At 32.6% G+C, this 17519-nt stretch overlaps 2 protein-coding genes across 3 annotated transcripts; both read right to left on the bottom strand.

Moving 5' to 3' along the window:
• Positions 1–1655: 1655 nt before the first annotated feature.
• On the bottom strand, positions 1656–5344 carry LOC122589311. 2 transcript variants are annotated; one of them, XM_043761590.1, is made up of 6 exons: positions 4992–5344; positions 3601–3727; positions 2994–3133; positions 2759–2821; positions 2578–2646; positions 1656–1990 (listed from the first exon to the last, which is right to left on the bottom strand). In XM_043761590.1, the coding sequence occupies exons 1-6, from the start codon at positions 5199–5201 to the stop codon at positions 1916–1918; spliced, it is 684 nt and encodes a 227-aa protein (XP_043617525.1). In that variant the 5' UTR covers positions 5202–5344; the 3' UTR covers positions 1656–1915. The 2 variants fall into 2 exon arrangements, with proteins under 2 accessions (XP_043617525.1, XP_043617526.1); XM_043761591.1 differs by having other exon boundaries at positions 1656–1987; positions 4992–5340.
• A 3799-nt stretch (positions 5345–9143) lies between these two features.
• LOC122588642 (protein NTM1-like 9) lies at positions 9144–13441 on the bottom strand. Its single transcript, XM_043760798.1, has 6 exons — positions 13309–13441; positions 11633–11852; positions 11328–11539; positions 11134–11214; positions 10604–11051; positions 9144–9730 (listed from the first exon to the last, which is right to left on the bottom strand). The coding sequence occupies exons 2-6, from the start codon at positions 11793–11795 to the stop codon at positions 9498–9500; spliced, it is 1137 nt and encodes a 378-aa protein (XP_043616733.1). The 5' UTR covers positions 11796–11852; positions 13309–13441; the 3' UTR covers positions 9144–9497.
• Positions 13442–17519: the final 4078 nt, after the last annotated feature.

The raw sequence follows: 17519 nt of genomic DNA on the forward strand, positions 1-17519 counted from the left end.
TCGGCATCATATTTCATTAAAGTAAATAAAACAAACAATACAAGTTAGAGAACAATATTGTGACTTCTTTATAATCACACACTATGTTGCACGGAAACGGATACGGTAACGGGGTACGGGAACGATACGGGAACGGGAAACGGCAAAATTAAAAAATTCAAGATACAGGTACGGCAAAGATACGGCAATAAAAAATTTTAAAAAATAAAAAATATATTAACAAAAATTAAAATAGATACTCATATAATCTTGTAAAGAATGTTCAAGGTTCATGTGGTCAATTTATAAATACGAGTATCTTGTAGTATATTGTTGCTATTATTATTAATTAATTATTATTAAAATTATAGTACAAGTGTTTAGCTAATTATTATTAAAATTATAGTACAAGTGTTTAGGTGTATGTCAAATTTCCAAAATCCATAATGTAAAAAAACCAATAGCCATACGTGGACCAATTTAGTCCATTTATTTTATATCTACAAAACTTATGAATTTTTTTACATAGCAAGCACATAATAGATACAGATGCATACGCACTGTCTTTTGTCTTCTTCGTCTCTTCTTCACCGCTTGGAGTTTGAGTTAATTTTTTTTCATCTACCACACACACACACACAAAACATATACAAACACTGACAAACACACACTCGCCTGGAAAAAAAACCTACAAGAACTCACAACTGCTGTCTTCATCTCTGGCTATGGATGTTCGCCTAAAATCCGGTGGAAACATGTCGGAAACTTCTTGGGAACGTTTCGGTAAATATAGAAACGGATTAGAAACGTTTCGGTGTCGTTTCACACACGTATCCGTTCCCATGCCGTCCCCGAAACGGGAACGTCACCCTGATAGACGTTTCCGTGCATCATAGATCACACAATTGCACAAAGGTTGACAGCTTTTACAAGGCGAAGGAGTTAACATACAATTACTTTCATGCTACAAAAGTTTGTTATGTACTGTGGTCAAACTTGGTATAATTGTACAAAGATAACAAAATTAACGTACGAATTAAATGGGCCAGAAGTACATAAATTAGCTTCCTATAATGGGTTTAACAGGCCTTTCCCTGTGGGTGTATAACATAGGCTCCAAAAGTGCTAAACGAATTTAATGGGCCTAAAGTATACATCTGACTATCTGAGTCTTAAGTCTCTACTATCTTATTCGTTCATGAAAATTGAGAACTTGTTTGGGATAACAAAATAACAAATTGTTGTGGACGAATAATCGCATTACTATTTGCATTGACAATTGACAGTTATCTTCAGTATTAACACTATATTGATGGTTAAATTTTTAAATAAAAATGATAGTGGAAATTCCAGTAACAATTACATTTCTATTTCTATTTGTAGTAAATTGGAAATAGTAGTGTAACAAATGTAGTGGCAAATAATAACTACTTTAACTATATAAATATACTAGAGTAGTCTCAATTTTCTTATAATTCAAAGTCTTCAACTGTTTCCTATAAACATTGCAGCTCTTTGCCATTCACGTGATTCACCGAAAAGGAAGCAGGAATTTCTTTGAATCACAACACGGCGCATTGCATGCCAAACTGCATGATGTCGGGTTATCTTATGGAACCATCAACCACACAAACAGAAGCTTGTGAAAATGAGAGAACAAAATGGCCGAAAAGCAATTAATGTCAATGTCGTGCATTCTAAAGCCAAGTAAAAAATGGCAAGGTTTATGCATGTCTTTGTTTTGAGACCGAATTTACATAAATCTACAAATAAGCTACCGAACCCATCAAAGAAAGACAGAATCATTGGACAGCATTTTTACAAGAAGGGAGGGGAAGGAGGCAGCATTAATTTAGACAGCTATATCAGTTAGTCAAGTCAAAGTTAACTAGTAAATTCATCTTTATCTCTTCTTCTTTGTCGAGATATCCATCAATTATTTGCATACCGCCTTGAGCTTCTTTGCAGCCTGTGCAAACCCCACGATCACCTGCAACTCGTCCAGTGTCTTCTAACCACAACACAAATCCTCGTCAGGCTTCTCTCATTTGTGTCAAAGGTATACACAAATATGAATAAAAGGCAAGGAGGACTTGCTACCTAGGACTTATTGTAAGGAAAGATTGATCTCAACTCCCTTTTAGGCCCAAGCAGAGGTGGCAATATAATGGGTCAATTTGGGTAGTGTTTATCTCCATTAGGTCAAATGAGCAAGACAGTAACTCGGTAAGTGTTTTAAACCTTGGCTAAACTGCGAAGGGTCATGACTCCCAAATGTGCATTCTAACGCTTACAACCTCATACATTAATTCTGTTTAATATAACTAGATTATTATGTTTATCGTTATAACTTATAATCTTTTAAATCATATACATCTAACACATTAGTCATTTATAGAATAAATTATATATAGAACAACGTAAGTGTTGGCTGGTCAACTCATGCCAACACGACCTCTGGTCCTTTTTTGACACGTATATCCCATAGCCGAAAGAATAGTTAGGCCCAAAAGGGAGTAGGACCAGTTAACTTAAGACCAGCCCTTGGTCTACCGGTTCTGGTTCATTTGCCAATCATAAAAGAAAACTTGAAATTACCTGTGACATGAAATGCCTTTGAACAATGTCGACAAGTTCCTCCTTGGACAGGTTGGGAATTGCACCTGCCTGAAAATCACACAGATTATATAATTTGAGGTCATGCACATGCTACTCACATATCCAAACATAATCATTGACATTCATATACTGTAATTTAAGATATTATTATGCTACTTACAAGATTAAAGTGTCGCCAATATCTTCGCAAGGCTGCCATCTCAAGTTTGCTTAGATCAACCTTCTGAAAAACACATTCATGTTAGCATATGTACCTTTTAAATATGTCATCTCAAATGGACTAGTGAACTTAATAAGGCAACGACTTGGGTACAAAGTCCTTATTAAATCATGTTTCTTCAAAAATATAAGATCACCAATGCATCTAGTTTTCGAAATGAATAAAGTTTGCATACCACGGACCCACGAGAAGTGGCAAAGGAGGTCTTGGTTTGGGAGTCACAAGATAGAGACCGGCTAACAGACTTATGTGACGCCCCGGTTGATCTATGTGAACGATGCCTTGATCGATGCGATTTTTGGGTATCATCAGATGCTGAAAACATGGACAAAGTTATACAAGTAATACAACACAGTTGTTTTCTAGAGATGGTGGGTCCATATGGACACAACCTTGATGGAATGCATAATTGAGTTTCTATCAGTAGTAAAAAAAAGTTGAAGTACACCCATGTGGCTAAGGTATCCTATGTAAAAAAAACTGCAAAAAAAAGCCGATTTATAAACATCAAACTTATCATGCAAAAAGACACTTTTGCCATAGAAAACTTACCAAATTTAAACAAATTTTGGTTTCAAGTTTAGTTACGGAAAACTTCTAAAAAAGGTGCATGTTTAGTTATCAAAAATCTTCCCAAATATGATTTTGATATGAGTTTTGTCATTAGTCATTAAGTAATGATGATTAATATAAGAATTCTAATCCTCAAAAAGTATAACATCCAAAATTTTTGAAACTAAAATGATCATAAATCATAACTACATTATAAATGCAGTACTAACCCAGATCAGAGCCATTCCAAGGCCCATTTTCAAATTCAAGATCATCATCATCTTCATTACCAGTAGGAGCTTCAATCACACTAAGTGCATTCCTTTGCAGCTTCACCTCTATTCCATTTGTGAGCACCTAAAGTTTATTGTAAAACATTAATACGATAAACACCAGAAACCAAGCTAATATGAACAAAAGGAGTCGACACAATCTAGCTACAGAACTGGTTTAACTCTAGTCTGTTACAAGTTTTGGATATAATAACATTGCCTATTGACAAATAAGCATAAAAAGTGCGCAAAAAATTGCTTATGTACAGTCCTGCAACGTGTATGCGAAAAATAAAAGTATCCTTTCAAAGTCAACTAGAAAGATGATAAACTAATGGGAAGAAACATAAAATCACCCAAATTAAGCTAAAAGAAGAAGTCCTAAAATGCATCTCTTGAAAGTTGAAACACATTTGGTTGCATGACTATTGATCAAATTTGTGCAATTACAGCTCATAGTAATTTACAGTCTTTACTTGTACATATAATATGAAAGTTTAACAAATAAGCTAAAGGGGATTATAAATCATCTTAATGATATTGCAAGACAGATTTCCTTATGGATTGACAAAGGGATCAAAATGAGAGATAGTCAGATGTATGAAACTAAAAGCAAATACAATAGAAGCATTAATCAAAGCTTATCTTGATAATAATCCTTAACAACCAACAAGATGCATTAACTGACGTCCATAAACTATCAAGTATTGATTCCCATCATAAGTTACCAAAAAAAAAGTGAAAAATAAATAAATTATTATCAAAATTCAATCCAAAATAAAAATCAAAGAAATAATAAACAGCTTGATTAGTTAAAAATCAATATTTAATCATAAAATAGAAGATAATGTCTTTGGGATAAAAGATACACAAATTAAGAAAAAGATGTTCTTAAAACTCAAACATGGGAACCAGAAAACACTAATCCTTTATATTAAACATATTCATAAAAATCTACAAAAGTACAATTTAAAATGTAAATCCACATGCAATAGTCCCAAAATTGCATTCAAATTCAAAGTCAATAACATAATGTATTCAATTACCAAATAATGTTTAAAAAACAAAATTTATTAGAACCCTGCTAAATTCCTTAGATCCACTTACTCAAATCCCTCTTTTAATTCTTCAAATTTTTTAATCAAATAAATAAAACACATATTTAAACCCCAATTAGTTATAAATCAATGATCCCTATTGCCTCTTCAAGGAATCTTTTTTCCTCAAATTTCACAAACACCCATTTCCAAAGCCCAATTAAATTAACAAAAAGCCATTTCAACCCACTTCAAAAAAAAACCTATCTTTATGTACTAGTATATAACAATATAAATAAAATAAAAAATTACCAGCCAATGCCAGCCACCAAGACCAACAGCTTTCTTAACAACACCATGAAGACCAACAAGAACAGATTTTGTACGGTTGTTTCCGGTAACAACAACCTTAGTATGAGGTGGCAGTACGGTCAGTTCTTCTTCACTACTATCCCCACCATTTTCCTTATTATTATTATTATTCACATAGCTTTCTTCCATTATTTTCTTTTCATACAGCATTGTCCGTACACTACTTGCTACAATGTGTGTGTGTGTGTGTGTGTGTTTTAGTGTGTGTGGAATTATTACAGATAATAAAGATTATATGTAACGGAAATATGAAAAACAGGGAAATAAAACTTTGATGTCATTTCAAGTATGTAACCAAATAATAATATGAAATAAAAGACAAAAAGAAAAAAATTTGAAGTTTCTTTGAGAGAGAGAGAGAGAGAGAGAGAAAGGACGCATGAAAGAGAGTGACACAATATGTGTATAATAATGTTGTATGTATAGTTTGTATAATTGTATGTATATGTACAATTTCGACGGTATGGGTTTAAGCAAATGGGAGAGTGACACGTATAAAGAGAGATGGTTGTTTTACGGTGGTGTAATGCAAATAATGTAATACTGCTTGGCGGTTTTTTTTGGTGTGTGTGTATAATTGTACATACTGTATGTATAATTGTATATCAAATATCAACTTTTTGACCCATTGACTAGTGACAAGTGTTGGTTTAAAAGCATGGTAGTGGGGTCAGATATTAATGACTATATTACCCTTTGAAAGGACTTGTATTTGCCAAATTTTCTTTTATTGGAAATATGTGTGATAATATGTGTTGTTTTCTTCATTTACATATTTGGACAAAACGACACCGAGAATGATAGACTGATTACTGATACACATTGACTTATGAATTAATGATGTTGATGAGCTACTTTGAGATATTGAGTTTTGATTTACGATTATATTATTAATCGATCATTGTAAGATGTCAATTAGATTGGATTACACTTTAAACAATATAAATTGGTCAATTCACTTTATCAAACGTTAGATATAAAAAGTAACATGTATCAATAATTATTTTATTGTATATTGAATACCATGAACATACAATTACTCTATGTTTTATATTATCAATCAAAATGATCTTGTCAAATGCCATATAAGCTAGTATATTAAGCCTCGATTTTAAGACGGACCCTGAATTTTAAAGACTCTTATATTAAGTATACTTTAAACATTCGGTATAAAATCATTATTTAAAAGATTTAATGCATGTTAAATTCAAGCTTAAATGTTATTTCTTGAACAAATATTAATATAAAAAGAAAACCTAAATTTACATATACCACAAAATCTACAATATATGTTAGAGAGTTATTAACATAATGATAATATTCACAATTTTTAAGTTATGGAGTAAAATAATGATAATATTCACAATTTTTAAGTTCAGGAGTATATTAATATTAATAACAATTGAGGATGATTTATTAGATAGTATTAGTTACAAAATTTTGATCAGTTAATAATTTGTTTCAATCAAAGAAAGATAATATTCAAAAAAAAAAATGAAGATAAGTAAACGGAGGTTTTCAAGAAAATTATAAAAAACGTTCATGAACATTATTGAACAAGTTCTACTATTCATTGAACTGCAAATAGTCAAAGAACACGTCAAACGTTCATTATGAGTTGTTAAACGTTCGGTTCATTTACAGCTTTACACGGCTTAACCCTAGCTTATACCTGTGTATATGGAAAACGACTTAAATATACTCTAATATCATTTTCAAGACTAAAGGGGTGTCTTTTGTATTAAAAAACATATAATGGCAGTTTGGAAAATTAGGGATAGAATAAGGTGCAGAATCGGTAATACAAGCACATTACTAACATTTCAAACATGGGTCCGCTGTCGGCGACTCGGCGTGCGACGGTCCCCATATTTGCATGGAAATACTAATTAATCCCTTCATTAATTAACTTTAAACAAGTCCCCAGCATTTACTAAGTTGCATTTCTAACCTCACTATTTTTAGAAAATGGCTAATCTCTTAATAAAATAGTTTAAAAATTCTCCTAACATTTTAAGAAAGTGACATGTGTTATCCACTAATTCTCTTTCTTAATTTTGCCCCTTGATTTTTTCACATGTCATCATCAAATAGTTAGGAAGATTTTTAGGTTATTTTGTTAGGAAGATTAATCATTTCCGGTCCAAATTATTCGAAAAGGGTGTGTCATGATTCGATGTAGTTATGTAGACAAACGAGTATCTATGTGACAATTTCGAAGTCTTTCCATGGTAATCTTGAAAGTGTGAATCTAGAAAGACTCAAACATGAAATTTCTTTGTCCTGATGATTGCCACTTGATGGTGATTTATGTTATTTAACAAGATGCTTCCAAACTCGTATGCTGTTTTTAGATATGTACGATAATGAGTTAATGACTATTGTAATAATGTAATTATTCTTTTAGTTGCAAAATATATAAACATGGATTAAAAATATATATATAAACACGAATTATAAACATATATATATATATACAGTTATGGTCACGAGTCACGACATGCATTGTATAATATATGAAGTCAACTATTATACTGTATTATTTAAAATATATACTGTATTACTCGTAAATAATATGAATTTTATGGTTGCGTAGAGATATAAAATATTTGTGTGGGGTCATAAAATTTAAATTATCCTGACTGACTGACATCCTAAAAATGTTGGATGGGGTGGTAGGACCAAAATGATATGTTTTCTTGCTCGCTTTAATGTTCAAAATAATAGGTAACTTGATTACTCGGTCGTTCAATTTCTTATGATACATACATAAACACCTATTATTACCGAAGGTTTTTTTCCTAGAAAAATAATACCTCTACACTCGAGTAAATGTATAACTAATATCTTACTCCCTTCATACCTTTGTCTTTAATGAATTGAGTACTGTAGTTGTAGAATCTGGTATCATTGGCATGTTGTAGGTTTGCACTTCTGTTCTATGTTTGTAAATTAACTGTTGTAGTAATTTTCTAAGTTGACACCTTAGAACTAAAAGAAAAAATAATAATAATAATTTAGCTAGAAAAGTGTTTTAGTAGCTACGGGCATGACGAAAACTCAATTAAAGCCATTGAATAAATATCATATTATCATCCTCTAAATAATGCAAGTATATAACAAATCCTTGGGTTCTTCTTCTTCCTTGAATTCGAAGAAGAGTGAAATGTCTAGTGTTTTTTTTTCTTTACTTAGTACAATTTAAATTTTAATACCGGCATGGCGGCATGCATGATATACCTCATTTATTCAATTTTAAATAAATGTATTCAAATGTTTTTTTTTTCAAATAATTTTAAACTAATTAATTAAATTCTTAAAACTTTAATGCTTAAAAAAGCCAAAGCCAAAGCCAAACGGCCAAAGGCCAACATCCTTTCAGTTTTACTGCGCAGAACAGAAATAAAAGCCCAAAAGAATATTGATTAGTTGAAGACTTTAAGCTCAAAAGCCAAAAGTGGGACAAAGCAGTTGGTCATTTGACCAATGTGGTAAGTGAACTAGAGTCTAAAATGGCGCCAAAACTCAGGACACACCATTAATACAAACAAATAATTACACCAGAGTTAAGCAGGCCCATACTGATAGTGGTCTACAAAGTAATGGAAGTGTGATACTCTGTACCAGCTATAATCCAAACTAGGTTACTTTAGTTCCTTTTTAAAGAAAAATTATGTTAAACACACTACCACAAAGTCTGGGTCTCTTTCACCCATTCAATCCAATCGAACAAAAAAACACCACTGAGCCACTAAGGTGCTCTAATGGTCAAGCATCCTAATGTCCTTAGAAGAGATCGCATGTTCGAACCTCCCTAAGTGAACATTTTGGAAGTGGTGACGGAAAGGATTTGAAAACAGGCAACGCATATCCTAGTAAGACCACATTTATCTTAGTACTCAACCCCCCAAATGTAACAACTGGAATATCCAACATAACACTTACTATTATGGAAGCATCAAAACAAGTACAAAAAATTTCTACAAACTAAGATGTAAGAGCATATAAAAACAAGTATCGAATGGCCAAACATAACATCCACTAATAGTTACTAAAAAATAAGAATAGCAAATCACATAATAGACTGAAAAGTAGATCCACAATCTTCTATATTAATGTAGCATACATAAAGATGGTCGACATCATCATTCTCATTTTATTTACATACGATGATAAGATCCCATCTAATTAAAATCACCCAGCACGAATACTTCTAAATAAACCACCAGTCTACAATTGTTCTACACAGACACCCTATTTACACATTACCATACATATGATAATCTCTACATATATATATATATACCTAAACTCCATCTAAAACCATCTTAGCTTAGGAAGCTGCTTGTGCATGCAAGAATTCTGCAAATGCTTATCAGCAATAAGCTTAAAGACTCGATTTTAGGAGGTTCTCAAGCAAACTTCATGAATAACTTACTTGTGCAATTAGAATGCCAAGAAACACAAATACTTCATCATCTTGCGCTTCTTCGTTCGTCTAGCATGATCTTTCCTTTCCTCATTTGAGGAACCTTCAGAACTACTTGATGCTTCTGCTGATGTATTGACCCCATTTGATGTCCCTTCGTTCCAACGGTCTTCTGGCTCGTTTGGAGGAGTGGGGTCTCTGGAGGTTTGTCCAGTGGAAGGTTTGGACTCCTCGATGCTATCAATAGATTCTGTGGATAATAATTACACAAGATCATGAGACAGAACCAAGATATCAAATTTCAACGACAACAAATACAAAAGCAATTAAAAAATGGATTGTGTAAAATCTTGACCTTAACTTATAGATTACTTCACTATGTTTTTATAGAAATGGATACTTTGCGGTGATCATCTCAAGCCAGTAATATCAAAAAAGGGTAAATTTGCGTTCTAGTCATTTGATAAGGGTCAAATGGTTACACACACACAATGAGCTATAAAAGAAATATGCCAAACACGTCAAAAGTAGTTAAAAGTGTACTCGAATGCTTAAATCATACTATATTTTTTTTAAAAATTACTATTTCAACAAAACAGTTTTTGTAACCAAAATTATGACGTTATAGATTTATAACATAGCACAATCTTGGCAAGATGATCTCCCTGAAACAGCACAGTATAATGCTATCATTACCTATACACCTTGTAACACAACACGTACTCGACTTTGAATTTCCATGAAATTTATTTGCTAGGTTTTCGATAAATTTATTTAAGCTTCTATAGCAATCATGGTTTACTGTTGCAGAATAAGTCACTGGTGTATTTACTTGTATCAAGCTATCAACCCACATTTAGAACTATGTGATTCCATTTATTGATCCAACAATATATATCAAAGCTTTTTTCAAAAACAACTACAAAGCCCACATTTCAGAGAATTTTATAGGAACAAAATATAGATATCGTTTTAACACTTCCAGGTTTCTTATGCTTAACTAAAAAAACCTCTGATTTTTTTTGTATGCAAAGCATGTCATTTCCAGAATTATAAAAACTAAGCTGTAAAATACGTTAAGATATACAGCAAAATAAATATTGAAGATGATCACAAGGCATACCTAAAGCGGTTGGTTGCATGACCACTTCTTTTAACTTTGAAGGTATAGAGAGATTCAACTTGACTCTTGAATCTTGATTCTCCTGGTCAGCAGTATCATCTAGTTCACGCATCAGTGCATCTGAGTCGAACAAATCTTCTGAACACATACTTGTTGTCATACAGCTTGAATCAGCAGAGCTTGTAGAACGTGATAAGGGAATAGCAAGATCATCCAACTCCAAGAAATCACCAATATATTCTCCAATTGGTAGATCAAGAAATTGATTAACCATGCCTGATGGAGAATCGGGACCGCGATCAACCATGGCTGATGGCAACTCAGGAGACCGATCAGCAATGGCTGATGGGGACTCCAGAGTCCGATCAGCAACGGCTGATGGCTGATCTGGATTTGGAGCTAGATCACTCTTGGCTGATGGCTCAGCCACACCATCCATATTCTCTTCCTACAAGGCATTATCAAATCATCATACGTAAGACCAAAGTAATAAATATTCAACGGTGTTAAATTGTAAACTCTTCACTCACCAGAAGTTCGCTTTTAAAAAGTGTTCCCCTGCTACCTTCATCTACCAAAAATACCCTATACAGTGCTCTAGGATCCTGGTCCTGCATACATCCCAACCAAACCGGCAATTGACTAGCAGGTCGGATTAAAGATATAAATAAGGAGGAATATAGAATCAAGTTGATGCACAGGCTTTAAAGAATAGTGTGTGTACCTGCTTACTCCCACACTTTTCGGTTGTAGTGTACTCTTGCATCATCCAATTAGTCTTTTGTCCAACAGGGGCTCGGCCTTTATAAAATTGAAGTGTCTTTCTCAAACCAATAATCACAGGGGTCGAGTATATCTCACAAGCATCTCCTGTTGACCTCCAATACCCATTATCTGCATCAACGTTTGAACTAGAACAGAAGTACCACATGTTGTCTGCAAGTAATTTATCACTCCAATAAGCAAACAAGTAACAAGTTTCAAACTAACAGTAAATGCTGGAGAGAAATAACAGTAACTTATACGAACCAGGGAGATTTGAGGGTGGAAATTGGTAAGGATCAACATCAGATAGTACATTCAAAGGCAGAGAATATCCACTTTTAAATTGCATTAAAGACTTGAAGACGACTTCATCTGTCGAGTATTCATCTAGTACATCTGCAAGAGGAATGGATGCTGGAGGACACATTGCTAAGTAAACTTGTGTGGAAGTATAGCACCGTTTGAGTTGAACAGATATCGATTTCTACAAAGAAAAAAAAAAGTGTTAGGCAGAGTGACACTGAGTAAAACTAGTTCATTAAGTTTGATTTCCAAATATCAAGATACTTTTTCGCAAATCAGTGAATAAGAGGTTCTACAAAAGCATCTTAATTGAATTTAGATTTTCTTATGAAGAAAACGAAATTGCATACATGTGCAATGAGAGCCGTGAAATTAGCATGGTGATCTAATGATTGTAAATCATGAAATGAGCTTCTCAGCTTTCACTAAATTTACATCATTTTAAGTAACTCGTGCTTTGAAAGACACATACGTATCTGATATATGCATTTTCGTGGTATACAAGAAGACATTTCATTAGCCAATTTTAACCCTTTCGACACTATCAGTTACCATGACAAAAATTTGGTTTCTGGTATGCTCTCCTATTATGTTTCCATTGACACACATACACTCTGTGCTTTAACAAATTTTCCTCGTGGGACATATCATAAATTCAGATAAGCTATAATTTGATATATAAAATGTGCAAGTTGCAAGTTATGCTTCAATATCGAGTCTTTACACCCAATGAAAGATTTAGCTGTAACAACAAGAGATGAAATAAAGATAGCGCTGAGATGAAATAAAGAGTTAGTGTAAGTTGCCAGATATGTTTCAAGATAGCGCTGAGATGAAATAAAGCTACAACACCAAGAGAAGTGACCATAAGTGTGAAAGGCAGAGAAAGAGCCAGAAACAGTTCCAAATTTGCGCAAAATTGGTAGTGTTTAGAATATCAACGTTTATATGGTTTGTAATATAAGGACAACATATCGGGATTTCGTTATTTTACAACAAAACTAGATTACACAGCTAAAATTTTTAGAGACAAATTCCAATGTTGTCTCGTGCCCCAAACGAGGGAGGTCTCAAGTTTGAAACGCCATGCGAATGTCCCTCTACTTTACCCGGGTTCTAGACTTCTAGTTTGTGTAGCTGTGGAACAAACGATCGATCAATCACATCTTTACAAAGCTAAGTTCTACATAAATTAATCTATCTTAAGTCTTTTTTTCACAAAAGGGTTAATACAATAAATGTTTGATTAAACGATCTATGTTCTTATGAACTCCAAAAGGAGAGAACTTATTAATCAAAGTTATTATATAACATATATATAATCATAATATACTTTCGATTTTCCTTACAGAACAAGTCAACAGTCAACACCATAGTTATATCATCCAAACAAACACCACTTGAAATGGCAATTCAATCAATCATCATCAAATAGATATAGATATACATATATATATACATATACACACACACATACATAAACTACAATATTAAGATATCTAAATATATCGATGATCGGTACTCACAGAAAACCCTGGGGTTGACCAAGTCAAACCTAGGTTTTTGTTGTGAGTTTGCGGGTAAATAGGTACACTAGTTAATCCAATGATCGGCGAATCGCCGGCGACGGAGATTACCTTTCGGAGTAGACGACGACTCCGGCGTCTGCTCCTTTGACTGAGGCTCCCGCTGGCTCTCTATGCTTTGCTTAATGAAGTGAACAAGTCAGAGTGATTTGTTTAGGGGGTTTATATATACAGGGAATGTGTGTAGATGTGAAGGCTTAACTAGGGTTTAGAGTTTACCCTTCTCTTTATATATATAATTCTCTATCTCAATTTAATAATATGGCATATCCCAGAGCTCACCACATCATCTTTTTCTTACATGTACTTGACGAATCATCATCCAGTCAACAACCACATATCTTTTATTAATTATAAATAAATAGCATATTAAAAATTTATAAGCATGATTAGAACTCACAACCTCAAGTTTTTTATGTGAAACATAAACCACTTGATCTAATGAGATTTTTGTTTATATTTTGGAAAACATGATAGATATTCGGTTTAAAATCCCACGAAAATTATTAAAAATATTATTTATATAATTAGATAACAGTTAACATATATATAAAAGAGATATATGGTAATAGTTTCTTACCTAAAATATATATTAATGACATATTCCAAATTTATAAAAGTTTCCATATTTTAAAGATCTTTTTAATTCTTATTAAAAAGTAATAATGATTCTTAATTTTTTTTAAATAATATTTTTTGAAATATAATTTTTTTTATTTTTATTTAATTTTTATTTTCTAACATAAATATATTGTAAAAATATAAACTTTAGATTACATGGAACATAAAAAAATGTAGTCTTAATTTAAGTTGAATTTATGTTTTTATATACTCTATGTTTAATTCTTTGAGGGTGGACGTAATACATAAGGAGGCAAGATGGTGATCGACCGGTGACCAGTTGGAACACCACCCGCCCCGTAGGTACCAAAGGGTCGGTAGCAAAGTGGTGATGGTGGTGTAAATCTGGTTTCTTCCTCACCCTCTCACCTTTTTAATTTTATCTTTTTCTTTGTTTTTTTTATCACTCTCAACCTCACCCAATATGTATATTATGTATGTTAATATGAAAAGAGAGTATAAATACGTACAAAAATATAGAAAACAAAGATAAAACTTACTTCTCATTCAATGATTGAATAAGCCTTAAATAGGCAAAACTACATCTCATGTGATCTTAAAAATAAGCAAATAAACTATCAACTCTACCTAAGGAATTGGTTATGGGTATGACCCATCACGTTCATATTCTCAATTGCATATAATTCGGTCAACCCCATGACTTTATACCATTTATTTGAAGCAACACTAAAACCAACTCAAATACTAACTTAAATAAAACCAACTCAAACTAGATAATATGACTGAGTCAAGATTAAATCCTACATAGACGGTGAGAGAATGGTGAAATATTCAATGCTTGTGGAAGGGATGAAGGAGGATGAAAAAAAGTGAAGATTTATCTTAAGGTTTATAATTTTTACTTCTAATAATGTTTATTACTTTGTCATTTGACATTTTACTTCATTACATAAAAAAATATCTTCGTTCTTCGATGACAGTTTTTTATTATATTGAATATTTGTTGAACTATTTGATAGAAATTTATGTTATCTCGTGCAACGCATAGGGCTAAACCTAGTTAGTTAATGTTTTTCCAAAATATAAAATTTAGGAGTCCTATATTTATTGATTTGAAAAATATATAATTTTATGCACGTTAAATTTATTCTTAAAATCTATATATATATATATATACACACACATATATAACACTCCGACGATAACACTTTTAAAATAAGAATGGTGATAACACTTAAAAACATCATTTTGATGCATTAAAAGTCCATGAAACTAACATAATGCTTAACTAATTATCATTATTTAAGTGTTCAACAACACATTGATTTGTCAAAATCGAAAAAATCACGTTTTTTTGTGTGCATCTATCTTGGATGCATATTCATCAAATTAGGGATGAGCGTGGGACTGGTACCGTCCCGTACCGGTCCCGAAAATCCCAAAAATGTGGTACCGGTCCCGGTCCCAAATAAGGCGGGATCGGGACGGTACCTGGAAATCCCGTAGTTCGTGGGATTTTCCCGATCCCGTCCCGGTCCCGGTCCCGAAAACCATCAAATTCTAATACCGGTCCCGATCCCACTTGGGACTCGGTACCACTTCCCGGTACCGGGATCGGAACGGTACCGGGACGGGACTCGGGACTTGGGATTTTCGGCCCACCCTTACATCAAATTGATGCATCCAACAAAAAACGTGATTTTTTTGATTTTGACGGATCGATGTGTTGTTAAACACTTAAATAATGATAATTAGTTATGTACTATGTCAGTTTTATGAAGTTTTAATGCATCAAAATGTAGTTTTTTAGTGTTCTCATTTTAATTTCGTTCTCATTTGATAGCCACCATATATATATAATGTTTGAGAAAAGTTACTTCAATGTATATTTCTTTATCTTTATCTTTACTGCTTTATAAAGCATTTTGAATTTTTATTTATGGTATTTCTTAAAAAATTAAACATGTTTTTTTTCCTCAAAAAACTCCTTTCAGCATATTTATGTTTCTCAAAATGCTCATCCACACTACATCACTAAATTAATATATCCACTCTTATAACAAATTGTCACTCCTAAAACAAAATTTTGCTGCAACGCGCGAGTATTATGCTCGTTATGTAATTACAGACTTGTAGTATTTCAAAATAAAAATATTTGACATATCAGTTATCGTCACGAAACAAAAAAAAAATTAATATTATGAAATATTTATATATATCTATATTTATATATTATACATAATACTTGATAGAATTATCATAAGTTAAGTTGAAAGTGACAATATCTAAAGCATCACAATTTTTTTTGAAAGCTAACATTTATTCACACATGTCTTTATAAATCGCAAGCGACCAGTCAAGAAAAAAATTACAGTTGCAAACTATAGAAATAAAATTAGACCAATCTTCCTATCTATTATTTTTATGCTTTGTTCTACTTCTATATCGCAAAACCAAGTGATTTAATGACATGGATGATCTTCGATATACACACTTCCTTATTGTTGAATTGTTTGTCGTTCCTTGCTCTACCAACACGTCACCGAAATAATTCCTTTAAAAGCCTTTCTCGCTTGCCTTTCCAAACCCCACATGTTTATGTAGATCCACCAAATCCTTTATGGACAAATTTATCAAAACTCTTGTTTTGCACCACCTGCTAATTGAGTGCCATACCTTCATTGCCGAGGCTAAAATGTGATCAATAGTTTCAGCACCATCCTCACACAACCCACAACCCGATTCGCTAAAAAAAAAAAATCGAACTTGAAGTGTTGCCAATGTGGGATCCTGATCCTTGAAACATCACATTTAACACTTGCAAAAACTATTTATTATGTTATGTCTAAGCTTGGATAAAAAAACATAAAGAAAATAAAAATGACTATGGAGTTTGTATTAATGCCATTTTTATGACGTCTCTTTAAGAGGTCATTTACTTGTAATTTGTGTTATGATCATAGTTAATCATAACCCACGATTTTGGAGGTGTGACATATCCATTCATTGTCCGTTTTTTTATCATTACAGATTTACAACTGGTTCATTATTGACTTATTATAGAAGAACTAGTTATTGTGTTAACGAGTTATATATGAAGACTGTTTTTGTTTTTTCGTTCGTTTTGGGAATAAAAGATGGATTTTAAGACCAGTGATGATTTAGTTATATATGAAGAACGTTGATAATTAGTTAACGATATTAGTTATGAATCAACAAGGATTGGATTATTGATCAATAGATGGTATATAAAATAAACTACATTTTTCTTTCCTTAAATTTTTTACCTTTGAAAAATTAAAAATATCTTTATTTTTTATTCACTAATTTAACACATCTCCATCTAATATACTTATAATACCCATTAATATAATTTACAGTATAGATCCCTCAACACTTAAAATAGCTACAATACCGCCTTTAACATTAATTACTTTTACACTCATCACCATCTCCGCCCCCATCACCGTCCCCACTGCCGCCCCCACCACCGTCACCACCATTACCTCCGCCATAACTATCCCCATTGACGTCGCATTGTGTGGGCATAAGTCTAGTTGCTCTTAACAAATTTCAACATGAAAAAGTGGGCTTACTTTCAAGTTTCAACATTATTTCATTCCGTGTAGTATTTTTTTTTAAGATGAATTTGGGCTCAACGGATTACCTCTACGACTTTA

The sequence above is a fragment of the Erigeron canadensis genome, chromosome 2 (assembly GCF_010389155.1).
Source record: "Erigeron canadensis isolate Cc75 chromosome 2, C_canadensis_v1, whole genome shotgun sequence".
Taxonomy (NCBI): Eukaryota; Viridiplantae; Streptophyta; class Magnoliopsida; order Asterales; family Asteraceae; genus Erigeron; species Erigeron canadensis.